Here is a 26,349-nt window from a genome sequence, read left to right as displayed (position 1 = left end):
TTGCCCAGACTCTCTCTTTAGGGGGAGGTGGCCCTTTTAAATTTAGGGTACACAGCCCTGAAGGGACATTTTACTACTAGCTGGTGAGTAGCCTTAACTCCTACTATGTTTTTCCTTTCCTATAACTGAGGGGAGATCATATGTCCAGCCTGGCAGTGGGCTGTGGCATCAAGCTGCTTCCTCATACCAGCACAGTGCAGGGACTGGCTGCATCCTCAGCTGGGCCGTCATCCACTCCTCTCGCATAATAATAGTGGCATCTCTGGCCCCAGCTTGAAGATGATACCTTACACTGGCCACCCCATCAGACAAAGTAAAACAGGCAGGTGGTAGTTTTTATTGAGCCTTTATTAAAAAGGAAAGTTATAAAAAGAGGTTAGGGGTAAAGAGCCCCCAGCAGCAGCTCCATGTGAATTAATAGACAGTGCAAATCACTGGTTAGTAAGAGTCATCCCTGCAGAGATGCTGCATGAGGTTTGGGTTTGCGCCTGCACAGAGGAAGCATTCTCCCAGCTGTAGAGCCGCTGGCCACTGCTGGGCCAAGGAAACACCAGTGCTCATGGAAGACAAGTGGCAGGGCCAGTCCCCTCTCTTCACCCTCCATTGGCTCTGGATGGCAGATGCAGGTCGCAGGAATGCTCTGGTCATGACTGAGCAGGAGAAAAGCAGAGGGATGCAGCAGCATTCTATCAGGACAGGCACTCAAGGGTTAACAGGCAGCAGCTGACACCAGCCCCATTGCATTAGAGAGAGAGAGGCTCATTTCAAAGGACAGAAACCATGGCAGAACTCCAGCAATGTGCTGCTCAGCCACTGCCACCAATGGCTGCCAGACTCTGCCCCCTCTTAAGTTGCAGGGAGTTGAGCCCTCTGCCTATTGATGCCCCTGCAGCAACTGTACCTCAGCTTTGGGACAACACAGTGCCGGCTGCTTAGAGGCTGCAGAATTTTGAAGCAGATGCCAGGAAATGCCCATTATATAAGAAAAGTCTGATCTATGTTTTCACTTCTACTCTCCCCTCCCCCAAAGCGGCAAGCAGGGCTCCTTAGCTGGTGATCTGGACAGGTATCTTCCAGCAGAACAACATCTCATTTTGGTCATCAATCAGCTCCCACTTGACGATCAGTTTAATCTGGAAGAGATAAAGGATGTGAGAGTGTGCAGGGAGTTGCTGGTCCTCAGGCATGGAGGCAGCCTAAGTTTCTTTGTGGGGTGGGGAAGGAGAAAACCCACCCCTCTGCCCCCAATTATGGGAGAAACTGCACCTCTGGAAGCAGACTGGGAGCCAGGTGAGCTGCAGCAGGCTAATTCCAGCTACGCTGTACACCCAGAACATCTTGCATGCTAAGCAGGGTTGGCTGGAAGATCTCTAAGGATTAGCACTCCACCCTCCAAGTCAATACTGACCCTACTGTGGTGATAGAGGGACTTGCACTGTGTCTGTTAAGAAAAGTCCTGGCCCTTTGAGCTGAAATTTTCATTAAGCTCCCCATCACCATGAGGCACTAGGGCTAGGAGGGAAGAGCTGGTGCAGGGCCATGACTCTCAGAGTCACAGGCTCTGGAAGGAGGTTATCTGGAAACACTGCCCGGAAAGGGGCCTGCAAACACTGTACACACCTTCCCCAACCCCTGCAGTCACAACCAAGCTGCTCCCCCTGACAGGCCTGGCATAGGATCAGGAATTGGAGACCGGTTTTGGAGAAAATAGTGCATGGAGCAGAGGTGACTCCTGACAGGTGACCTCCCATGCACCCCCTATTCCCAAGGATAAAAGGGCCTCCTTGCTGAAAGACATGCTGCGGGGCTGAGCCCTGACCAGGGTGGGTAGCTCCGAGACTTGGAGCTGGCTTGTGGGTACTTACACTGGGGTACTCGCTTTTCACAGGCAGCTTGTTCAGGTAGCTGTAGGAATGGCCTTTCTCAATGGGGCACTGGATCCCACACTTGCATCCATCAGGCTCAGGGATGGGAAAGGGTATGTCCACATGGAGCATCTCCCCATACACCTTCGCTGTGCTGCCCTGGCTCTCGATCTCTGCAGACAGGGAAAGGGATGAGAGGGAGATGAGCAGCTGCCCACAGCTACAGAGCTATTAGGGCAGGGCACCATTTCCACCCCATGCAGTGTCCCCTAAAGCTCATAGGGATGCAATGTAGGATGAGGTCACCAGTAGATGCTCTTCATTTCTCTCCTGCTGTGAGGACACTTCCCAGCCATCCTTCCCCACATCTCCAACTGCTGCAGGCAAGTCTCAGGGATGAAAAGTGGTTACCTCCCCTTCTGCCCTCCCATCTCCACCCACCGCTGCAGAGAAGCCACCACCCCCATAGAAGCTCAACCCCTAAAGTAGCATGTTCTGCTCTTACTGCTGGAGAAGGTGACATTGACGCTGTAGGACATCCCTTTCTGGAGCTGGCAAGGCTGTGTGGGGCAGGGGCTCACATTCACTTCTGTGATGCTCCCATCTTTGGAGCCTGCAAGAACAAACAAGAACTTGGTCATTTTAGGGCCCTGTTACCCATAGTCAGAGGCCTCCAAGCAGCGTAACACCCAGTCCTAGTGTACATGACATGCACACACCAGCAATGCCAGACATGGCATAAGACATACACGCCCCTTAAAGCAAAGGGTCTTGGAGACTAACGAGGCTCCAGCTAGAGTTACTTTGTGAACAAACTGGAGAGAGTCCAGAGCAGTTCAACAAAAATGAGAAGTTTAGAAAATATGACTAATGGCCAATTCTTTCAACCCTTCCTCCTGTTTAGTCTAAAGAGGAGAGGGCTGAGCAGGGACCGGATAAATCTTCAAATATGTGAAAGGTTATTATAAAAGGACAGTGATCAATTGTTCTCCATGTCCACTGAATGTAGGACAAGAAGTCATCAGCCTAGTCTGCAGCAAGGGAGATCTAGATTAGACACAAGCTTATTAATGAGGAGTAAGGCTACGATTTAATCACGGAGGTCGCTGGAAGTCACAGAAACCATGACTTCAGCTTGTGGCGGTCGGGAGCTGCAGAGTTCCCCACCTCCCGCAGAAGCAGGGAGTTGCAGGTTACCCCCACTGCCTCTGGCGGTCCCCTGGAGTTCCAAGCCATTGCAGACAGTGGGGATACCCCACAGCTCCTGGATGTGGCAGGGTACCCCACCGCTCCTGGCCACCGTGGGCCCAAGCTGCAGGCGGTGGAAGTACTCTGGAGCTCCCGGCCACTGTGGGTGGTGGGGTGACCCCGCAGCCCCCAGCTGCTGCAGGGAGCGGGCCCCCACATCCAACCCACAGTGGGGGCCCCCTCAGCTCCTAGCCATAGGCAGCAGGGGACTCTGGAGCACTGACACCCAACTCATAGTGGGGCCCCCTCAGCTTCTAGCCCCGCTGCAGGCCATGTGGGGACCTGCAGATCCCCATTTTGTTACGGATTTTTTAGTAAAAGTGAGGGACAGGTCACTGCTTCCCTGTACTTTTCTTTATTGCCTGTGACCTGTCCCTCACTTTTACTAAAAATATCCGTAACAAAATCTTAGCCTTAATGATGAGGGTAGTTAAACAACGGAAGAGGTTAACTAGGGAGGCCATGGAATCCTCATCTGTGGAGGGTTAAGACAGGTTGGACAAAAACCCCTGTTATGGATGCTCTAGGTTTACTTGGCCCTGCCTCAGCAGAGAGAGTGGGGATGGGGATGATGATGGACTAAATGACCTCTCTGATTTACATGGCCCAGAGATGTTGGGAGCTTTGCACAATGAGGAGACCCACCCACTCTGCACAAAGAAGGTGCTTTGTGATTAGGTTGAAGTAGGACAAATTGGGGGGTGAAGAGGAGATGTGGACTGCTTAGGTTTGAAAGTTTCCCTAGGGAAGGAGTGGGAGCCCTATTAGGTGGGACAACTATAGACCTTGCCAGGGCAAGGTCCATACTGGCAAATTGGGTGTTAGCAGCTCTAGCTCTCGGAGTTTTGCATTATTTGTATTCAGTGGCACCAAGTCAAACTAAGCAAATTCCAGTCCCCACCCCTCCTCCATCAGGGACCCCATTCTACTCCCCTCTCTCTCTCACCCCTCCCCCCCCCCCCGGGACCCTCTCTCTCAACCAGGGAGTCTCCCCTCTCTCTCTTTTTCATAGATCCCAACCCAGAAGGGACCATTGGGATCATTTAGTCCAGGGGTTCTCAGGGGTCAGGAGGTTATTTACAGGGTTATTTAGTCCAGGGGTCAGGAGGTTATTACATGAGGGGTCACGAGCTATCAGCCTCCACCCCAAATCCTGCTTTGCCAGCGTTTATAATGTGTTATAAATTAAAAACACTTTTTAAAAATATGTAAGGGGTTTCACACTCAGACGCTTGCTATGTGAAAGGGGTCACCAGTATAAAAGTTTGAGAACCACTGATCTAGTCTGACCTCTTGTGTCACACAGCCCATAGACCTTCCTCAAAATAATTCCTGGAGCATATATTTTAGAAATTGCCAGAGAGCGAGAACCCACCACAGCCTTTGGTTGTTCCAATGGTTAATTACTTACACTGTTAAAAATTTAGAGTGTCAAGGTGCGTGAGGTAATATTTACGCTTTATTTCCAGTCTGAATATGTCTAGCTTCAAGTTCCAGCCATTGGACCGTGTTATACTTTCTCTGCTAGACTGAAGAGCCCATTATCAAATGTTGGTTCCCCACTTAGGTACTTTTAGACCATAATCAAGTCACCATTGCATGAGTCGATGCTATCAGGAAGTAAGTTCTTGGCAGTCCCCGTGCACCAGGTTGCAAAACCATTTGGCTTGGCAGCCCTCCATCTGGACAGAGAACGGTCTGGGCCAAGTTTGAGTGGCATTGTAACCCTATGCATCAGGTCACAACGCCACTCACTGAAATTTGGCCTGGCTGTGTCTCTGTCTGTACAGAGGGATGGCTGGGTCAAATTTCAGTGGCATTGCAATGCTCTGGACCGCTCCTGCAGCAGAGTACTGATTTAGTACAAGACCACTGCTTAAGGAAGTGCAAAAACCAGGGGGGGAGGAAGGGGACATGATATGTCCCGTCCCCATTCCCCCCCCCCCCCGAATTGGCACCACAGTTTGTACTGAGCTATAAATGATGCTTTTCAACGGTCCATAGAGAAAAGCAAAACCCTGCTCTGGAACACAGGGAATCTGAGTGGGTGAGTAACAGCAACAGACCCCAAGTGTCGGCGGGCGGGATTGAACCTGGGACCTCTGGAGCTCAGTGTATGAGCCTCTACCACAAGCTAAAAAACATATGGCTGTTAGCTAAGGCTGTAGAGCAAACTCATTAAACTCTAAGTGGTCCAAGTGCCACTAGATGGGACAGAACACCACACCCACGAGGTGTGTGCGTTACGAGTGCAGGGCAGCATGAAGCAGCCAGGGCAGCAGAATGACCTGCTGGGGTGTAATAGGTGGGGTTTCAGGAGATGGCAGCACAATGTACCTCTCCAAGCCTTTTCTCTAACTACATTCACGGGGAGACAGTGCCAGCCATGGGGGCAGCATGGGCCCGGTGAAGGAGATTAACTAACACTTAGGACTGGAAGAGACACTATTAGGGACCATCTAATCCAGCTCCCTGGTACTAGCACATGATTGTTCCCCACCTCTTCTAGCGCAATGGCCTCCAGCGATGGATCTGAGGACAAGGCAGTGGGCAGAAGAAAATACTGGGTGAGGTGCAGGGACTGCAGGGGAAGGTGGAAATACCAGCTTCTTTAGGTAAGCAGGGCTAGAGACAAGAAGGGGAAGCTTGGGTTTAGTGGGAAAGTCAGTGCAGAGATTCAAGGAGGAGGATACATGGTAAGAACAGCCAGAAAGGAAGATCACGTGGGATGAAATGGAGGAGAGAGGGAGGAATCTGCAACTGTCACAACAGGAAAACAGCAGAGGATGAACTATCGGATGAGCAGGGGGGAGAGGAAAGGACGCTGGTAGCAGAGAAGGGAGTTATAAGTCAACCCTGGCCTTGGTAGGATAGAAAGGAGGCCAGGCTCTGCTTGGTGACAGACATGACACATGACAGTAGTGTCCACAGAGGAAGAAGGGGGCTATTTAAATGGCCAAGTGTCCTCACTCTGAGTTCTAGTGACTATGAAGGGTTTTGTCTTGTCTATACCAACACATGCCCTGAAATAAACGTCCTTCAGGGGAGGGAACAGACTACATGCTGGGCCTCTCTCTGCAGCCACTTCTGGGTATACACAGACAGACTCTGCAGCTGTTTGTCAAGACTGAATGGGACAAGGCAAGTTTAGTAATATTTTTCAAATAGTGTTTCACCTGGGAGCACTGGAGTGCAGCACAAGATCAATTAAACCTTCCCAGTGCCTAAAGGCCCTCATCTGCAACCATAGTGCTTTCAGTGGGTGGGCATGCACTAAGTAGGCCCTAAAGACAGGCCGTGGAAGACAAAGACAGCATTGAGTATTTATCAATACCAGGGAAGTCTCAGTCTCTTGCAGAGTACAATGCTATGACAAAGCTTTAGAGTTCTCTGGCTTCACTGCATTGGGGGAGAAATTTATCTTTATCTTAGTTACTGGGATATAAGTTAAGAAGGTTTATTACTAAACTCAATGTGACCAACACAAAGCAGCCTTGGAGATATCTTTCTAATTAGCCAAAAAAGCCCTGCTTTCCAGTCTCTTCTCGCCTTTGAGAAAGAGCAATCTGTCATTTTACAACGGCCACCCTATCTTGTTTATGGAGGCCAGAGGTGAGTTAGATTGGAGGGAGGGAAGGTCACTTCATCCCTTTGTTCCCCATATCATCCTTGTCTTTATTTTAACAAACACTGTGTCATTGTGACCTCCCCTCAGAAGCTACATATTGAGCCATGGTTCATATAAAAGCCGAAACATAATGTTTGTGTTGGCTTATCAACAGCTCTGCCATCATCCACTAGGATTCCTAGGTCTTTCTCAGCATGACTGGTCACTGGTTTCTCCCTGGGAGGGGGTGAGGGGAGAAGTCACATTCGGAACCTATCTGAATCTTTAGGCATCTAAATACCTTTAAAAACCAGCCCCTTCCTGCCTTTATTCTCCATAGGCCTCTGTGTTATTTCTCTGCCCCGACTGGTCTCTGAACACTACCCAATGTAGTGTTATTGCTCAACTTTGCTGATATGCTCTTTATGCACCTCTTTCAGATTAGTGAGATTGTTCCACAAGATGGCCTGCCTGGATCAATGTAGTTTACAGAATCCCAGTGGATACCAGCCCGCAACTTGATATCTTGCCGTTTATCATTACCCATTGTTCAGAGGCGGTTATCACCCCAGCAGCCTCTCTACCAGAAGCAGGGCCATAAAGTACAAGGTGCAGAACAAACAAGACAAGTCACTTTGTGAATCTAGCTCCTTAGGTGCCTAACCGGCCCTTCAGGCCCAACATTTAGGTGCCACTGGCACTAACAAAACCCCTGCTCAGCTGCTGCCTAACTCTGTAGGCAAGTATAGGGATTTAAACTCCTATATTTCTGCCAGTGGGCATGCACAAAACCATCTCAGTCTTGATGCCACCTCACAACTAACAAGGTGCTTAGAGCCCTTGCTCACACCTAAGCCCCAGTGGGATTCTCTTCTCCCTCTTATGGGGCCCAATGCATTAGGCAGGCTCACAGTACATTTAACTCATACAAAGGACAGCTGGGGGGCAGCAGGCATGGGTCCCAGAATACCCACTAGCCCTGTGGTTACCGTACTCATCTGGGATGTGAGACACTCGGGTTGGAATCCCCATGCTGCCTAATTTGGAGCTGAGAATTGAATCTGATTCTCCCACAGCCCAGCTGAGCACTCTGACCACCAGGCTATAGAGGAGGGGTGGGCAAACTTTTTGGCCTGAGGGCCACATCGGGGTTGCAAAATGGTATGGAGGGCTGGGTAGGGAAGACTGTGCTTCCCCAAACAGCCTGGCCCCCACCCCCTCCCCACCCTTTGATTGCCTCCCTCAGAATCATAGAATATCAGGGTTGGAAGGGACCTCAGGAGGTCATCTAGTCCAACCCCCTGCTCAAAGCAAGACCAATCCCCAATTAAATCATCCCAGCCAGGGCTTTGTCAAGCCTGACCTTAAAAACTTCTAAGGAAGGAGATTCTACCACCTCCCTAGGTAAAATCCCCGACCCATCCAACCCCCCTGCTCCTTGTCCCCTGACCGCCCACTCCCAGGACCCCCTGCTCCAGGACTGGCTTATTGGAAAATCTGGGAGGTGGGCGGGCGCAAGAGGAGTGGTTGGGGGCTAGCAGGGGAGTGGCCGGGGGGCCTCCCCAGCTGGGAGCTCAAGAGCCAGGCAGGACGGCCCGGATGTGGCCTGTGGGCTGTAGTTTGCCCACCTCTGCTATACAGTCAATCTCGCTCTCCAGCCTAATGAATATTTATACAAAGCAGAACAGCTTCCCACATAGCCTGGCAGTTAGGGCAGTCCTCTGGAACACAGGAGACCTGGGTTCAAGTTCTTGCTCCAAGTCAGGCAGAGCAGGGACTTGAAATCAGGCTTCCCACATCCCCAGTGAGGGCCCCAGGCACTGGGCTATTAGCTGTGATGGGGTGGGGTGGGGCACACTCCGGGCTGACCTGGTTTAGGCACCTAATACCAGGAGAAGGTTCATAGCTGAGAATTCCAAACAGAGAGAGGCCTCCGGCCTGTCAGTCAGGTGCTTAGGACTCAGATCAATGGGGGTTAGTTGCCTAAGTATCTTTGTGGATCTGGGCCTTAATCCCCACCCCTTTCCCTTGCATTTCACTCCTGGCTAGCTTAGGTAGCACTCCTTACTCAGCTCGCTGGCTTCTGAGAATCCCTTACATAGGTCCCTAAATCTCCCCTGAGGTGAGGCTGCAAATTATTCCACTGGGTGACAGGTCACCTAAGCATTGCCATGCTTAACTCCTAAATCGACTTTGTGAATCTAGCCCAGGGTCCCTACTCGGAAGAGCTTTCAGTTCTAGGATGGCAGCCAGAGAGTTGCTATAGGTTTTTATATATATATATACACACACATATACACACACACTTCCATCACTGGTAAGTGTAGATTTTCCTGAACTGCCTCCTTTCAGCCTACTTCGGTGAGTGTTTGCTGATTACTTGTAAGCATTGTGGGAGGAAGCTTTCAGTCCCGTGACAGCGTCAGCTCCAAACCACTTTTAAGTTAATGTTTCAGGAAGATTGGGAAACACTGTTGAATGCAGACAGAGATTATATCTCCGGCCCTTCATTAAGCTATTCATTTTGAAATTCTAACAAAAGCTGGCTAGATGGGGAGAGAGTTGGATGCACATGAGGCTGAATAAGAGAGGACTTCCCATTGCTCTCAAAGGGGCACTGGGAAACTGAGCTGGAAACTCCAGGAGTTACTTATTCAATGGGATGTGCATGAATTTTCCATGGCTGCTCTCCACAGAAAGAGAGAGAGTCAGAGGCTGCTATCTGTACTTAGTGCAAGCCTAACAGAGAAGAGACTGGCTCTGTATGACACCTGGCACAAATCTGGACACTCACTATTAATGCTATTTAAACAATTAACATGGAGCAAAATGGTTTGGAGAGCCGGTGAAGCTTGAAGCAAGAAATGCAGGTACTTTATGAATCTCCTCACTGTAGTAGCCCAGGCCCTCAATTCACCCTTAGCTGAACAAGCAGAGAACCGCTGCTAGGGAAAGTCTCTCCTTGGTTTCTCAACAGACCAGAGACATACCAGCCACCAGTCTGTAGCCTAGGACTTAAAAGAGGAACACGGAGGGAGCGTGCAGTGTCTTACAAGTACTGTCAGTCAGGGAGCAACAAGGTTAACCTGCGTAGCTAAGGACTCCGCTAGGTACTGGAGAAGGGGGTTACAGACACATTAAGTGCTCCCTATGGGGGCCAGGGGATGCTTAGTAAGGGAAAGGGGGAGGAACCTTGACAGCAACTCCCAGGTGGGCGGGGAGGGCACTAGGAAACCCTCCAGGACCCGAGCCAGCCAGCCAACAGGGAAAACACCCTCCCCAAGACTTCCCTGCACCTTTCACCCCCTCCCCAACCCTCCCAGGGGTTCGTGGGCTCCTCAGTTCCGAGGCTGAGCCGCCCCAGCCTGGCGCGGGGAGGTGTTGTGCGGCACGCGGCCCGGGACTTGGCCAGGTAGCGCCAGAGCCCGCAGCGCCCCGTGGAGCCGGGCAGGGCAGGAGCCACTCACCGCAGTCCACGAATCTGAGGGGCTCGGCCCGCGCCACGGAGCCGAGGGCCAGGAGCAGAGCCACGGTCAGGGCGAGCATGGTCCCGGCCGGCATCTGAGCGGGGAGAGGAGAATCCGGGAAGCGCGGCGCAGCCTGAGTCACCCGCAGGTCACCTGAGAGCCCGCGGCCCTGGCGCCGCCCCTGCGCTCAGCTGACTGCGAGGGAGCCGCCCCACGGTAGGCGGGGCCGGGCCAGGGGGGTCTGGGGGTTCCCCTTTGGACTCCTGGCCCTAGGCCCCCGGGCCCAGCCACATCACAGACAAGAACCTTTCAGCGTGACCCGGCCAGACCTTCATGGGCCCAGCAGGGCCAGAGATCCGGGCCCGGCCGAGGCGGACAGAGGGCGTTGCCAACCCCAAGCGTTCACACGCCCCACGTCAGGCCCCCCAGAGACCTGAGAATGGATTTCTGTACATACATTCGGGAGTGTTTAGTCCCTTGCCGGTTTGGGACTGCAGGGGCCAGGGCCGTCCCTTGCCATTTGGGTGCCCTCCATGCGGGATAGGGCTGGTTGCCAGAGCTGGTGCTACTGGGTATGCAGCAGGCAGCTGCCTAGGGCACCATAAAATTTGGGGCTATTTGGTGCCCCAAATTTCATGGTGCCCTACGGAGCTGCATATTCTGCGCATGCCTAGGGACTGCCCTGGCAGGGGTGCTCGGTTCAAGCTCTCAATCTTCCCCCACACAAAGCCAAGGGCTAGATGCCTCCTCCCCCCACCCTGCCCCTGGTTACAAAATGGGAAGCGGAGGTTCTTGTGTGATCTCTTGCTGTCAGGAGTGGAGCTTAAGAAAGACATTATCACAAGATTTAATGATTTTAAAAGTCACAAGAGCCGGTAGCACAGCTGGTCTCTGCTGCTGGACCAACCTATCCCCTGTAGAAGACATGCCAGAGCTTGTGACTAACACTTCTGAAAAGCACTGACCCAGGAGCCATCTTTCACTGAGATCGAACCCCAGAGCAGAAGTCGCAAGGAACAGCTGGGGTGTAACGCAGCCAGTAATTTTGCACGCTCAGTCTAGTTCAGGGATTCTCAAACTTCATTGCACCATGACCCCCCTCGGACAACAAAAATTACTACACGACCCCAAGAGGGGGGACCAAAGCCTGAACCCACCCAAACCCCCCTGGCCTGAGCGAGAAGGCCCAAGCACAAGCACATGGGCTTCAGCCCTGGGCAGGGGGCCTGTAACCTGAGCCATGCCACCCAGAGCCAAAGCCAGAGGGCTTCGGCTTCATCCCCATCCCCGGGCCCCAGTAAGTCTAATGCCAGCCCTAGCAACTCCATTAAAATGGGGTCCCAACCCACACTTTGAGAACTGCTGGTCTAGTTTATGGAGATTAAGACAGAACCCCCAGCCCTGCCTACCCCACCCCATCCCAAAGACTCCTCACATGGTTCCTGGGTACCCTACACAATCACCCTGACCAGCACACTCAGGAAGCCAGTTTAACTGGGTGGTCAGGGACACTCCCCTCCTGTAACTGATCAGCATCAGGCCACATATGGAATTCATTCCTGCTGCCCTCTTACCCATGTCACACATATAATGGGGCTGTAGAGAGGCACCAGCAGCACCCTTGCAGAGTCTCCTCCATGTTGGAGCTGCTGTGGCAGGTGTTCAGCAGGCAGCTTTTCTCAGTGACTGTCAGTGATCCAAGGTAGGGGATTCAGTCTGAGCCCCAAACTCCTCCCCTCTCTCTTCCCCCCATGATGGCTCCACATGCACACTCTTTTCCACCTGCATCAGGGCAGTAGAGAGGAGTAGGCTCCTGGCACTTCCACCCACTGCTCAGGGAGAGGAGAGAGATTGGTATGCGTCTTCCCCGTCTACCTACACCTGCTCCCCATATGGCATTCTTATGTACAGCTTATTATTGTACTGACACACCCTTTGCTCTTCCTGTAGCACCCCTTTTTAATGTCATCCCATCCCCTCTGCGGTCTCCTTTGCAATGGAAACTCCTCAGGGCAGAACCTGACTGCCTTTTTGTCTGGCTAGTGGTGTGTTGGGTGCCAGAGTAAGGTTACACAACCTTTGTTATTCACGGGGATGCAGTGTTTTACACTGGATTTAGCAAACTTGACAATGAGGTAATTAGTTTGCTATTTGGGAATAAGTACTCCTGGTTAAATGCTGACTAAGGAGAGAAAAAGTTATGCAATTGTAGCATTGAAAGGGTGTAAACAGGAAAATTGGAGCAGTTACTGAAGATGATCCAGTGATGGAGGGATCCATAGGACTAATGTGATTAAATTAAAGAAAGAAAAATGCAGGCTGGATATCCCAACAGCAAGCTGGATTAGGCTGCAGAGTGGTCTCCCATGAGAAGTGGTGGTAACCCCATCCCCTGGGACATTTAAACTAGACGGCTCTGGACTGGAGAGGGGGTCCAAAGGAGAAGTGGCCCATAGTCCTTTTCCATCTCTCACATCCAATTTGAGCCTATGGAATGAGATCAGGTGGAGGTGTGAGCAAGGCTGCACCCTAGAGGAGATGAAATCTAAGATCAACAAGGAAAGAGTTGGTTTGAGAGCGAGAGAAGCTGGTGACCTGCACAGCATATCCACTGGGAGCAGAACCATAGTGAGAGAACCAGGACAGTTATACTTAGGCTTCCTCTCCTAGGCCCTCTCCCCAACGCCTCTACTGGAAAGCCACCCATTCCTAAATTCTTGATTGGTAAATTCAGTTTCTAAGCAAGTGGAGAGGAACAGTTGATGAGGGCATCCACATGCAACAGATGAGGAGCAGCCCAAGTGAGCAGATCCTAGCTAGAGCAGTAGAAGGAGTTCCTACAAAAGCAAGTGGAAATGTTCTTCCTTCAAGCAACAGTGAGTGAGCATGTCAGCAGGCTGACCTGTAGCCTCATTCATTAGTCAGACTTTGTAAAAGGTATTTCAACATGTAGGGCACATGCTAAGCGTTATTTTGAGAAGGCAGTTGCACTTTGACCTGCACCAGCTATACCATGAGTCAGTTCTGCTTCATAATCCTCCAGTAACACTCAGTGATGGGCTCCAAATTTACTCCATGGATACTAGAAACAGGTGGCTACAAAAAAAAAAAATGCCAAACAACAAATACATTTTCACCTGCTTCCTACTAATATTTTAAAAGGGGTTTAATCTGGCACCCTAAACTAGATTTAAAGTCACTCTGTGCTAATTTGGTGCTGTAGGAAATAGTTGGCTCGTTAAGTCATGCCAATAGCAGATCAAAGACACCAACACTCACATGCCTTGAGGCAGCAATGTGGCTCGAGAGGGATGAGGCAGCCTCAATCCTTCCCTTTTCAGACCTGTCAGTGATCTCCACACTCAGCTTCATATCACTCAGATGTAAAGCCCCTGCTTAGACAGATGATCTGAGTATCTGTCCCCCAGACAAGAATCTCTTGATGAAAAGACTGCAAGAGAATTAGTACAACTGTGGAAGACTCTCCAGCAGCCACCTTTTTTCAAAAAGTTCCATCACTCCAGGAAACAATGTTTTTCTTTTAGATTGGTTTCAGGTAACAGCCGTGTTAGTCTGTATTCGCAAAAAGAAAAGGAGTACTCGTGGCACCTTTAAATTGGTTAGTCTCTAAGGTGCCCCAAGTACTTCTTTTCTTTTTTCTTTTAGATTGTCAGGGGAATTTTCCTGGGAGGTTCATCAATGGTTCACTCTACAGAGTCTCAAGTAAACAAAGATCCCTTAGTGCCTATGATAATCCTTTCCAAAGTAAATGCTAAGGGAGTGGCTTGTCCCCACAAAGCACACCTTCAGAGATTTTAACCCACTCAAGTATCTCTTCTGGTCCAGCTGCTTGCAAAGTTATTTGATTTGTGTATCTTGAGTTCTTTCCTCAGGGTCCTCAGAAAGAATTTCCTTCTCTCCATCTCCAGACTTTGTCTCTAGCAGCACCTATATGGGAGTTTTGAGCAGAGTTACTCTCAACTCAAATAGCGATATCCCCAAACTATTCTGTAGCATTCTCAATAAAGCAAGATAATAGGTCACCTTCAGCAACATACTCCATGAGAATTAAATGGGACTCCTCCCTGATGAGCTACCCACCAACCACATCTTTACTTCATCAGAAGCTCAAACGTAGTAAAAATAAAGGGATATTTTCTCTTGTTCTATTTCATAGACTTTGAGACAAAAGATTTGTTTAATCCGGTACCAGGACTGGCTCTTAGAAATGCTACAAAATAGATTTGTTATAAAGGCATCAAGTACAGAATAACATTTCAAAAAATAGTTCACACCTTCTGACAGTTACTGCAACACAACGGTCTACTGGTCAACTCAGAAAAAGTGCTTCAGACAGACATTTTAGAGCACTCCAAGATAACACAGACTAATGTTGTATTACACACATGGAGATTGAACACACCCTAGTTTATGCATACCCAGGTAGTCTCATCATAAACACAGTTGGGAACAAAAGACTGTTTACAAACCCACTGAATAAAGACCTGTGAAATGAGATAGACACACTATCCATCATTAACACTACTGCTAGAGCTGTTCAGTAGTATAACCCAACCAATTGAGAGTAAAGTCTAGGGCTCTAGTTTAACAGACAGTTATAACTATAGCAACCTATAAAATCCCTATAGCAACCTTACATTTGCAGTCCAACGACAAACGTTTTATGTACATAGCAACAGTCCACCACGGAGCAGAACTGGATCACTTCCCTCATCCTGATCACCAGCCAGAAAAGAACAATTAAGTTCTCATGCTACATCAACCAGGACAGCAAATAAATATGCCCCCCCCGCCCCAAGCACTAGACAATCAAAATTCAAATGAAAGTTTGAGCCTCTCATTATATAGCTATTCACTCCTTACATCTTATTACAACCAGCTTCCAAATCATTAGAGCAAACCCCACCCAAAGCTAAAATGTGCTCAAAGTGCTTTATTAACCAATTAAAACAGCTGGACTACCGCAAGTCCCCACACAGCTCATAGTAGCAGATGACCTCACTGCAGCAAACTGAGCTGAGCTAAAGCACATGTTCACCCAGTAAGGAACCAACAACCAGATTAGGGAAGGAAACACAAAGCACAGGCCAAACCCAGAAAATAGAACTAAGCAAGCAATCAAGGTGATAAAGAAGAGTAAGGGACAGAGACGTTCTCTGCTCCAGTGTCTGAAATACAAGGGAGTGCAGAAAAGAGATATCATCATTGCCAGGAATCAGAAAAGACTTTTAAAAAATAAAATTAAAAGAAAAGCCATGAAGGGAAAATCCTGTGCATGACCCTAGATTAGAGAGACAGCAGTACACTGCTTAATGACTAGTTTAGGAATGGCTACTAATAAACTAGGGGACCCAAATACAGCATGAACCCCTCTCTGGTCATAGTATCAGAGGGGTAGCCGTGTTAGTCTGTATCTGTAAAAGTAGCAAAGAGTCCTGTGGCACCTTATAGACTAACAGACGTATTGGAGCATAAGCTTTCATGGGTGAATATCCACTTTGTCGGATGCATACTCTGGTCATGCTTACTTCTAGCAGATATCTGAGGGGTCTATTTCTTATACATGACAACACCTTCTGATTGTAACCCCTTTGGGGTTTAGAGAGCATGGCCCCTTTAAATCATTTTCCTAAGGGGCAAGGGGGAGCAGTGAGAGAAAGGAGGGAAACTCCAGGGTGTGGCTCTGGAGCTCCAGAGAGAGAAGGGCTGCAGCAAGCACGCCCTCGCAAAGTAAACCTGCCTGAAGCCTGGGAAGGACAGGGCGGCCAGTCGGGGACACCCTAGGACAGGAGCCAGGAGGAGCACTGTGCCAGGGAGAAATCGCCCAAGAAGGACAGGCCGGACCTGGACCCAGTTTTACTGCTGCCCAGAGCTGCATGGGGCTGTGAGTACTGGGGCTTGTGACTCTGCATTGGGAATAAGGAGGGAGGCTGCTAGTTAGTTAAGTGGGGAGGTGGTCGCTCTGTGTGGCTTTGCAGAGAGCGGCAGAAGAGGGCACCGGAGGGGTTTGCTGGGGAAAGTTTACTGGCGTTGAAGATGACCAGGAGCACCCAAGACTCAGTGCCAGATTGGAACTTTGCTCAGGACTCCTGAACTCTGTGTGCAGACACATTGCTCGGTGTCTGCCCTTTCAGACTGTGCTACAACTGGGCCTGTGGGGCCTTGGTTTGAATGCAACCCTATGTTTTACTGCTCCCCCTATATTTCCCCTTGTTATTTTTCTCCTCTCATCCCTCTGTAAATAAATATTTCCCTTTCTTATATCCATTGTACTTTTCTGGTGGGTTCACTCTGTGAGGTTTGGAACAGATGCCCCTGGGGTGGAAGGAATTTTTCCTGTTGCATTCCTGCACGCGCCTTCTCTTGCCCAGAGCTGCCTGCAGAGCAAACTCCATCTTGGCCATGAGGGTGCTAAAGTTACACCTGGTGGCCCGGATAAGGATTTTGCAGTACACACATGCACACACCTACGTTGTGCGCCCTGGACTCTCCTTCACAAAGAAACTCCTGAGTGACTTAGTTAAAAAATTAAAATAAAATGGAGAAGGAATTACTAGAAGACCTGTGCCGAGGGGCACAAATCCCAGTAACCAAAGCTGTGCTGGTGGCGGGGTTCCCAGAAGAGATGGAACCGAATGAAATTGAGGAGGGCCTAGATGCAGCTGAAATACTGGGGAGAGTGAAGGTCCACCCTTGTATTTACAACGGCAAAGTGAAGGGCATGGTAGCACTATGTACTCACTCCAAGGAAGTAGATCTTGATAAAGTGCCCAAAGAGGTGCAAGGAGGTGGTATCCCCTGGACAATTCTGGGGGCAGAGCAGTCCCCTACTAGTGTGCCCGTGTCACTTGAGGTGGATTCTTTAGTGCAGAAATTGCAAGCTTTGATGGTGGATGAGAAGCGGATAAGAGAGGAATTAATTTTGGCATTAGGAGGGGCTCCAACACCCACAGCACCCAGCCTGGTTGGATGGGCCAAAGCACTGAGAAATGCTCTCAAAGATGCATTGAAGCCGGCATATGAAAGTGCGCCATACAAGCGGTTACGTTCTTTGTCGGGGGGTGTCCTCTTTACCCTCAGGGGAGGATGATTATGAGACCTGGAGGGATTTTACGGTGCCACTTGTCCAAGAGTGGGAATGCTCTGATGCTGAGAAGCAGAAACGTGTGCTTGAGAGTCTGAGGGGATCTGCCATGCAAATTGTCTGAGCCCTGAAAGACTCCTAACTAGCTGCCACCGTGCAAGACTATTTAACCACTCTTGAGAGTGTCTACGGTGCTACTAATTGCAGTGAAGACCTGTATTATCATTTCAGCCATACCTATCAGGAGCCCCAAGAATGATTGTCGGATTTCATCAGGAGACTAGAGGATTTGCTATGGCAGGTAGTGCGGAAGGAAGGCATCCCCACCAAGCACATTGATTCCACTAGGTTGGACCAGATCCTTCAGGGCACCCAACAAGATGGGTTGATGTGGTGGCAACTGCAGCTGAGGGAGTGGGCCCAAAACCTACCCCCATTCCACAAGCTCATTCAAGAGATACGTGAAGAGGAGGAGTGATTGTTGCAAATGGACGCAGTGGTGCAGCCAAAGAAGGCAGGGAGTCACACCACCACAGTGCTTGGAGAGATGGAAGATGCCCCATCAGAGGCAGCGGCACTGAGAGATTTGACCTGAGAAGTGGCCATACTTTGCCATCCTCAAGAGTATCAGGAGGGGTGATACCCGGCGAGAAGGTTTCTGTTACAACTGTGGGGGAGATGGTCGCTATGCCTTAGATGCCAAAACAAGACAGATCATGCAAGGGTATCTCAGAGATTGCAGCAAACCATTAGGGAGCTTCAGGGAAACACCAACAAGGCTTTGGGGAAGGAGCAACCCAAGACCCTGAAATTCCAAGGCTCCCCAGAAAAAAACACAAACAGGTTTACATTATGTTTTATGGAGAAGCACACTTACCTACTGAGTCTTAGCCCTGGTCTACACTAGGACTTTAGATCGAATTTAGCAGCGTTAAATCGATTTAAACCTGCACCCGTCCACACAATGAAGCCCTTTATTTCGACTTAAAGGGCTCTTAAAATCGATTTCCTTACTCCACCCCTGACAAGTGGATTAGCGCTTAAATCGACGTTGCCGGCTCGAATTTGGGGTACTGTGGACACAATTCGATGGTATTGGCCTCCGGGAGCTATCCCAGAGTGCTCCATTCTGACCGCTCTGGACAGCGCTCTCAACTCAGATGCACTGGCCAGGTAGACAGGAAAAGAACCGCGAACTTTTGAATCTCATTTCCTGTTTGGCCAGCGTGGCAAGCTGCAGGTGACCATGCAGAGCTCATCAGCAGAGGTGACCATGATGGAGTCCCAGAATCGCAAAAGAGCTCCAGCATGGACTGAACGGGAGGTACGGGATCTGATCGCTGTTTGGGGAGAGGAATCCGTGCTATCAGAACTCCGTTCCAGTTTTCGAAATGCCAAAACCTTTCTGAAAATCTCCCAGGGCATGAAGGACAGAGGCCATAACAGGGACCCGAAGCAGTGCCGCGTGAAACTGAAGGAGCTGAGGCAAGCCTACCAGAAAACCAGAGAGGCGAACGGCCGCTCTGGGTCAGAGCCCCAAACATGCCGCTTCTATGATGAGCTGCATGCCATTTTAGGGGGTTCAGCCACCACTACCCCAGCCGTGTTGTTTGACTCCTTCAATGGAGATGGAGGCAATACAGAAGTAGGTTTTGGGGACGAAGAAGATGATGAGGAGGAGGTTGTAGATAGCTCACAGCAAGCAAGCGGAGAAACCGGTTTTCCCGACAGCCAGGAACTGTTTCTCACCCTAGACCTGGAGCCAGTACCCCCCGAACCCACCCAAGGCTGCCTCCTGGACTCAGCAGGCGGAGAAGGGACCTCTGGTGAGTGTACCTTTTAAAATGCTATACATGGTTTAAAAGCAAGCATGTGAAAGGATTACTTTGCCCTGGCATTTGCGGTTCTGCCTTTGCAAAAGGTTTCTGGGGAGGGCAGCCTTATTTCGTCCTTCATGGTAGGACACTTTACCACTCCAGGCCAGCAACACGTACTGGGGAATCACTGTAGAACAAAGCATTGCAGTGTATGTTTGCTGGCATTCAACCAAAATCCGTTCACGCGGTGGGAGGAGGCAAAATGCGACCTTGTAACGAAAGCACATGTGCTATGTATGTAATGTTAACTTTCAAGGTTTACCCTGAAAGAGTGTAGCCACTGTTTTATAAAATGTGTCTTTTTAAATACCGCTGTCCCTTTTTTTTTCTCCACCAGCTGCATGTGTTTCAATGATCACAGGATCTTCTCCTTCCCAGAGGCTAGTGAAGCTTAGAAAGAAAAAAAAACGCACTCGCGATGAAATGTTCTCCGAGCTCATGCTGTCCTCCCACACTGACAGAGCACAGACGAATGCGTGGAGGCAAATAATGTCAGAGTGCAGGAAAGCACAAAATGACCGGGAGGAGAGGTGGAGGGCTGAAGAGAGTAAGTGGCGGGCTGAAGAGAGTAAGTGGCGGGCTGAAGACAGGGCTGAAGCTCAAAGGTGGCGGCAGCGTGATGAGAGGAGGCAGGATTCAATGCTGAGGCTGCTGCAGGACCAAACCAGTATGCTCCAGTGTATGGTTGAGCTGCAGCAAAGGCAGCTGGAGCACAGACTGCCACTGCAGCCCCTCTGTAACCAACCGCCCTCCTCCCCAAGTTCCATAGCCTCCACACCCAGACGCCCAAGAACACGGTGGGGAGGCCTCCGGCCAACCAGCCACTCCCCCACAGAGGATTGCCCAAAAAAAAGAAGGCTGTCATTCAATAAATTTTAAAGTTGTAAACTTTTAAAGTGCTGTGCTTAAAGTGCTGTGTGGCATTTTCCTTCCCTCCTCCACCACCCCTCCTGGGATACCTTGGTAGTCATCCCCCTATTTGTGTGATGAATGAATAACGAATGCATGACTGTGAAGCAGCAATGACTTTATTGGCTCTGCAAGCAATGATTAAAGGGAGGAGGGGAGGGTGGTTAGCTTACAGGGAAGTAGAGTGAACCAAGGGGCGGGGGGGTTCATCAAGGAGAAACAAACAGAACTTTTACACCGTAGCCTGGCCAGTCATGAAACTGTTTTTCAAAGCTTCTCTGATGCGTACCGCGCCCTCCTGTGCTCTTCTAACCGCCCTGGTGTCTGGCTGCGCGTAACCAGCAGCCAGGCGATTTGCCTCAACCTCCCACCCCGCCATAAACGTCTCCCCCTTACTCTCACAGATATTGTGGAGCACACAGCAAGCAGTAATAACAGTGGGAATATTGGTTTCGCTGAGGTCTAAGCGAGTCAATAAACTGCGCCAGCGCGCCTTTAAACGTCCAAATGCACATTCTACCACCATTCTGCACTTGCTCAGCCTGTAGTTGAACAGCTCCTGACCACTGTCCAGGCTGCCTGTGTACGGCTTCATGAGCCATGGCATTAAGGGGTAGGCTGGGTCCCCAAGGATACATATAGGCATTTCAACATCCCCAACAGTTATTTTCTGGTCTGGGAATAAAGTCCCTTCCTGCAGCTTTTGAAACAGACCAGAGTTCCTGAAGATGCGAGCATCATGCACCTTTCCCGGCCATCCCACGTTGATGTTGGTGAAACGTCCCTTGTGATCCACCAGAGCTTGCAGCACTATCGAAAAGTACCCCTTGCGGTTTATGTACTCGCCGGCTTGGTGCTCCGGTGCCAAGATAGGGATATGGGTTCCATCTATAGCCCCACCACAGTTAGGGAATCCCATTGCAGCAAAGCCATCCACTATGACCTGCACATTTCCCAGGGTCACTACCCTTGATATCAGCAGATCTTTGATTGCGTGGGCTACTTGCATCACAGCAGCCCCCACAGTAGATTTGCCCACTCCAAATTGATTCCCAACTGACCGGTAGCTGTCTGGCGTTGCAAGCTTCCACAGGGCTATCGCCACTCGCTTCTCAACTGTGAGGGCTGCTCTCATCTTGGTATTCATGCGCTTCAGGACAGGGGAAAGCAAGTCACAAAGTTCCATGAAAGTGCCCTTACGCATGCGAAAGTTTCGTAGCCACTGGGAATCGTCCCAGACCTGCAACACTATGCGGTCCCACCAGTCTGTGCTTGTTTCCCGAGCCCAGAATCGGCGTTCCACAGCATGAACCTGCCCCATTAGCACCATGATGCATGCATTGTCAGGGCCCATGCTTTCAGAGAAATCTGTGTCCATGTCCTGATCACTCACGGGACCGCGCTGACGTCGCCTCCTCGCCCGGTATCGCGTTGCCATGTTCTGGTGCTGCATATACTGCTGAATAATGCGTGTGGTGGTTAATGTGCTCCTAATTGCCAAAGTGAGCTGAGCGGGCTCCATGCTTGCCGTGGTATGGCGTCCGCACAGAAAAAAGGCGCGGAACGATTGTCTGCCGTTGCTCTGACGGAGGGAGGGGCGACTGACGACACGGCTTACAGGGTTGGCTTCAGGGAGCTAAAATCAACAAAGGGGGTGCCTGTACATCAAGGAGTATTTCAGGCAGGACTGCACGGAGGGTTCCAATAAGAAATGGTGCACCTAAGTTATCGTTGTTATTGGAACAAGGAGGTTAGCCTGGCCTCTGATTGATACATGGCTAGATTTACCTCGCTGCACCTTCTCTGTGAGTGACTGCAGTGTGACCTAGAGGAATGAGTCCCCTAGACAGGGGAGGAGGCAAATGAGTACAAAACAAATCTGGTCTATTTCTTGTTTTGACCCACTCCATCTATCTTTTACATCTTTGGCTGGCAGCAGACGGTGCAGAAGGACTGCATGCCATCCACATCTCATGGCTGCTTGGCAGAAGATGGTACAGTACGCCTGCTAGCCATCCCCATCTCTTGCCTGCCTGGCAGAAGATGGTGCAATACGACTGCTAGCAATCCTCATCTCTTGCCTGCCTGGCAGAAGATGGTACAGTACGACTGCTAGCAGTCCGTATCGCCTGCCTGCTCACCATAAGACGGTTCAATAGGACTGACTGCAGGACTAAAGAGAATGACCTGGTCAAGTCACTCCAAATTTAGTCCCTGCGCCCATGTCTGCCCAGGCGCTCCCAGCCGACGCGGCCAGGAGCACCTCGGACACGATGAGGACGACTACCAATCGTATTGCACCGTCTGCTGCCAGAAGGCAAGGGGTTGCTGCTACTGTGCAGCAAAGCCGTACCGCGTCTGCCAGCACCCAGGAGACATAGGGTGACGGTTACCTGAGCGGGCTCCATGCTTGCTGTGGTATGGCGTCTGCACAGGTAACTCAGGAAAAAAGGCGCGAAATGATTGTCTGCCCTTGCTTTCACGGAGGGAGGGAGGGAACGGGGGCCTGACGACACGTACCCAGAACCACCCGCGACAATGTTTTAGCCCCATCAGAGCGCTCCATTGTGACTGCTCTGGACAGCACTCTCAGATGCCCGATTGTTTGCCATTGCTCTGACGCTGGGAGGGGCGCTTACAGGGTTGGCTTCAGGGAGCTAAAATCAACAAAGGGGGTGGCTTTACATCAAGGAGTATTTCAGGCAGGACTTCACAGAGGGTTCCAATAAGAAATGGTGCACCTAAGTTATTGTCCCTATTGGAACAAGAAGGTTAGCCTGGCCTCTGATTGATACATGGCTAGATTTACCTCGCTGCATCTTGACTGCAGTGTGATCTAGAAGAATGAGTCCCCTAGACAGGGGAGGGGGGGGGAAGCAAATGAGTACAAAACAAATCTGGTCTATTTCTTGTTTTGACCCACTCCATCTATCTTTTACATCTTTGGCTGGCAGCAGACGGACTGCATGCCATCCACATCTCATGACTGCTCGGCAGAAGATGGTACAGCACGACTGCTAGCAGTCCGTATCGCCTGCCCGCTCACCATAAGACGGTTCAATAGGACTGACTGCAGGACTAAAGAGAATGACCTGGTCAAGTCACTCCAAATTTAGTCCCTGTGCCCATGTCTGCCCAGGCGCTCCTGATCGACCTCACAGAGGCGACCAGGAGCACCTCAGACATGACGATGACGGCTACCAGTCGTACTGTACCGTCTGCTGCCACAAGGCAAGGGGTTGCTGCTACTGTGTAGCAATGCCGTACCGCGTCTGCCAGCACCCAGGAGACATAGGGTGACGGTTACCTGAGCGGGCTCCATGCTTGCCATGGTATGGCGTCTGCACAGGTAACTCAGGAAAAAAGGCGCGAAATGATTGTCTGCCCTTGCTTTCACGGGGGGAGGGAGGGAACGGGAGGCTGACGATATGTACCCAGAACCACCCGCGACAATGTTTTAGCCCCATCAGGCATTGGGATCTCAACCCAGAATTCCAATGGGCAGCGGAGACTGCGGGAACTGTGGGATAGCTACCCACAGTGCAACGCTCCGGAAGTCGACGCTTGCCTCGGTACTGTGGAAGCGCTCCGCCGAGTTAATGCACTTAATGCACTTAGAGCATTTACTGTGGGGACACACACACTCGAATTTATAAAACCGATTTCTAAAAAACCGACTTCTATAAATTCGACCTTATTCCGTAGTGTAGACATACCCTATAACTGCCACTTTGTCTATTCCTTGTACATTCATGCTACTACACTCTCTTATGCTGCTTGATATCCTTAAAAAAAACACAGTAGATATTTTTTTACTATTACCCTACTTTCCTGAGGTTCTCACTAAACCCTCACAGTATGTTCTCAAAAAGAAAAGGAGTACTTGTGGCACCTTAGAGACTAACCAATTTATTTGAGCATAAGCTTTCGTGAGCTACAGCTCACTTCATCAATGAAGTGAGCTGTAGCTCACGAAAGCTTATGCTCAGATAAATTGGTTAGTCTCTAAGGTGCCACAAGTACTCCTTTTCTTTTTGAGAATACAGACTAACACGGCTGTTACTCTCAAACCTAACAGTATATTCTGTCTCCTGAAAACATAAGTTTTTCATAAAGAGGCTTTCTTTCCTGGGGAACACTCCCTGCAGTCCCATATCAGGTGAGCAACCATTTCTTTAATCTTACATATGTTACATAACACATCTTTATGTCTATTCAATAAATATAAATTATCATTATTCAAACAACAGTAACCAGTTAATGGCCTAACTAGAAGTACTTCACCTTACATACCTTTGTAGTACAGTAGCACATTATCCTCTATTTTGGGGTATACTTCATAGAATCCTCGTCCTCTTTTCTCCTTGGTCCACAATTCCTGGCATACCTTTTAAAATCCTTTTTAACTAAATTTTCAAATTCCTTCTTACTCAAAGGACTCTTTATATCAATTGCTGCATTTTTAAAGCATTTTTTTGCTTCCTTCTCTGCCATTTCGCTGCCAGGCCAAAATGTGCTGGAATCCATGCTAGTACTATGTTCACATTCAAATGACATCTGCCTAGTTTGTCTTGCTAATAAAGTATTAATGACATTAGTTGAAAATGAGCCCAGCTGGCTCACCCTTGCTTCTCTCTAGGCCTAAGTGCACTTCATATGTTTTATGGAAATATGCTAATGAGTGTAAATATCATGTAACTGGAATATGCTTCATGCAAAAGGTCTCTTGTAAGGTATCGTTACAAAGCTTATAATCTACTGAGTGTGTTCATCCTATTTGTATGAATGTATTGTTCTTGTGTCTGAAACTAGGAATATGAAATATAACTCTGGGGTCACTGTAATTATGCAAAGTGTGGACCATTAATAGTGGCTTGGAATCTTGATGGCTCCTATTAACTAGGACAACTGGTTGTGAATGGCTCTGTTTACTTGCAAACCTTCATGGGTACTTGCAGGCCAACCCTGAAAGAATGGAGAATGAGGTCTTAGGTGATCATGTCACCTGGTACTGGAATCCATCTTCTAAATGGAAAAGCACCAGGTTTAAGGAAGGGTGGGGACCCAGAGAGACAAAACATTCCCGCCTTGTGCAAAAGCTATAAAAGGGGGTGGGACAGAACAAAGGAGGCTGGCCATCATGAGAAAACCCCTAGTTACCACCTGAGCTGGAACTAACAAGAACTGTACCAGGGGAAAAGGATTGGGCCCAGATGAGAAGGGAGTCTAGTCTGAGAAAGAAGCTTACTGGAACATCACTGAGGGGGAAATTTACCTGTATTCAGTTTCTTAAATGTATTAGGCTTAGACTTGTGTGTTGTGTTTTGTTTTGTTTTGTTTTGCTTAGTAACTTACTTTGTTCTGTTGGTTATTACTTGAAACCATTTAAATCCTACTTTTTATACTTAATAAACAAAAAAGTGATTTTATTAACTCAAAGTAGGTGATTAATACCTGGGGGAGCAAACAGCTGTGCATATCTCTCTAGCAGTGTTATAGAAGGTGAACAATTTATGAGTTTACCCTATATAAGCTTTATACAGCGTAAAACGGATTTATTTGGGGTTGGATCCCATTGGGAGCTGGGTGTCTGGGTGCTGGAGATAGGTGACTTCCTGAGCAGTTTCGGGTTAAAGTCTGCAGCTTTGGGGCGTGGACCAGACCTAGGTCTGTGTTGCAGCAAACTAGCATGTCTGGCTCAAAATGACAGGGTTCTGGAGTCCCAAGCTGGCAGTGGAAAATGGGCTCAGAGGAAATTCCAACACATCAGGTGTCCGCCTCAAGGGGGTCTCTGTGACCGAACCTGTCACAGCCTATATTAACCTTATTGTCTGGTTGCAAGGGGATCTACAATCTGGGCAACATAGAAAAACAGAAGTCATGCTGTCAGATTTTTACGACTACTGTTACTAAAAACATCTAAAATCACTAACATTAAAAGACATTGGATTTCCCCTCCTGTTTTTACTCCCTCTGTGAGTCAGTTTCTGTTTCCTCCGTATCAGCAATCTGGCCCCAATCCTGCAAACTGTCCTGCAGAAATGAAGTTTGCCAAACACCTACCTATGTGACATGCTGTCATGCAGCAGGGTAATCCAGTACACAGAGGTCAGCCCAAACACACTGTCGGCAAGAGCGAACTGAAGGTGGTGCAGCAGTTAAAGGGAAGACAGGATGCCCGACCCCATCCCTGGGTTTAGTCCACAGGAGCAATCCTTCTGCTCAGGGGCGCCGCCTCTGTGGGTGCTTGGAGGCTGTGACGCGGGTGAGC

At 49.5% G+C, this 26,349-nt stretch overlaps 1 protein-coding gene across 2 annotated transcripts; it reads right to left on the bottom strand.

Moving 5' to 3' along the window:
• Positions 1 to 330: 330 nt before the first annotated feature.
• On the bottom strand, positions 331 to 26,349 carry NPC2 (NPC intracellular cholesterol transporter 2). 2 transcript variants are annotated; one of them, XM_048854146.2, is made up of 4 exons: positions 26,142 to 26,349; positions 2,371 to 2,478; positions 1,866 to 2,038; positions 331 to 1,133 (listed from the first exon to the last, which is right to left on the bottom strand). In XM_048854146.2, exons 1-4 carry the CDS (start codon positions 26,158 to 26,160, stop codon positions 1,047 to 1,049), a joined length of 387 nt encoding a protein of 128 aa, XP_048710103.1. In that variant the 5' UTR covers positions 26,161 to 26,349; the 3' UTR covers positions 331 to 1,046. The 2 variants fall into 2 exon arrangements, with proteins under 2 accessions (XP_048710103.1, XP_048710101.1); XM_048854144.2 differs by lacking the exon at positions 26,142 to 26,349 and adding an exon at positions 10,188 to 10,503.

This window comes from Caretta caretta, chromosome 6 (genome assembly GCF_965140235.1).
Source record: "Caretta caretta isolate rCarCar2 chromosome 6, rCarCar1.hap1, whole genome shotgun sequence".
In the NCBI taxonomy this organism is placed as follows: Eukaryota; Metazoa; Chordata; order Testudines; family Cheloniidae; genus Caretta; species Caretta caretta.
This window is presented reverse-complemented; position numbering and strand designations above follow the sequence as displayed.

Bases quoted from the DNA above. Each gene is read 5' to 3' on its own strand.
- NPC2 (XM_048854144.2), bottom strand. From the start codon at position 10,281: ATGCCGGCCGGGACCATGCTCGCCCTGACCGTGGCTCTGCTCCTGGCC. The intron at 2,479-10,187 runs GTGAGTGGCTCC...TTGTTCTTGCAG, and splicing joins CCTCAGATTCGTGGACTGCG to GCTCCAAAGATGGGAGCATC. The intron at 2,039-2,370 runs GTAAGAGCAGAA...CCCTGTCTGCAG, and splicing joins CAATGTCACCTTCTCCAGCA to AGATCGAGAGCCAGGGCAGC.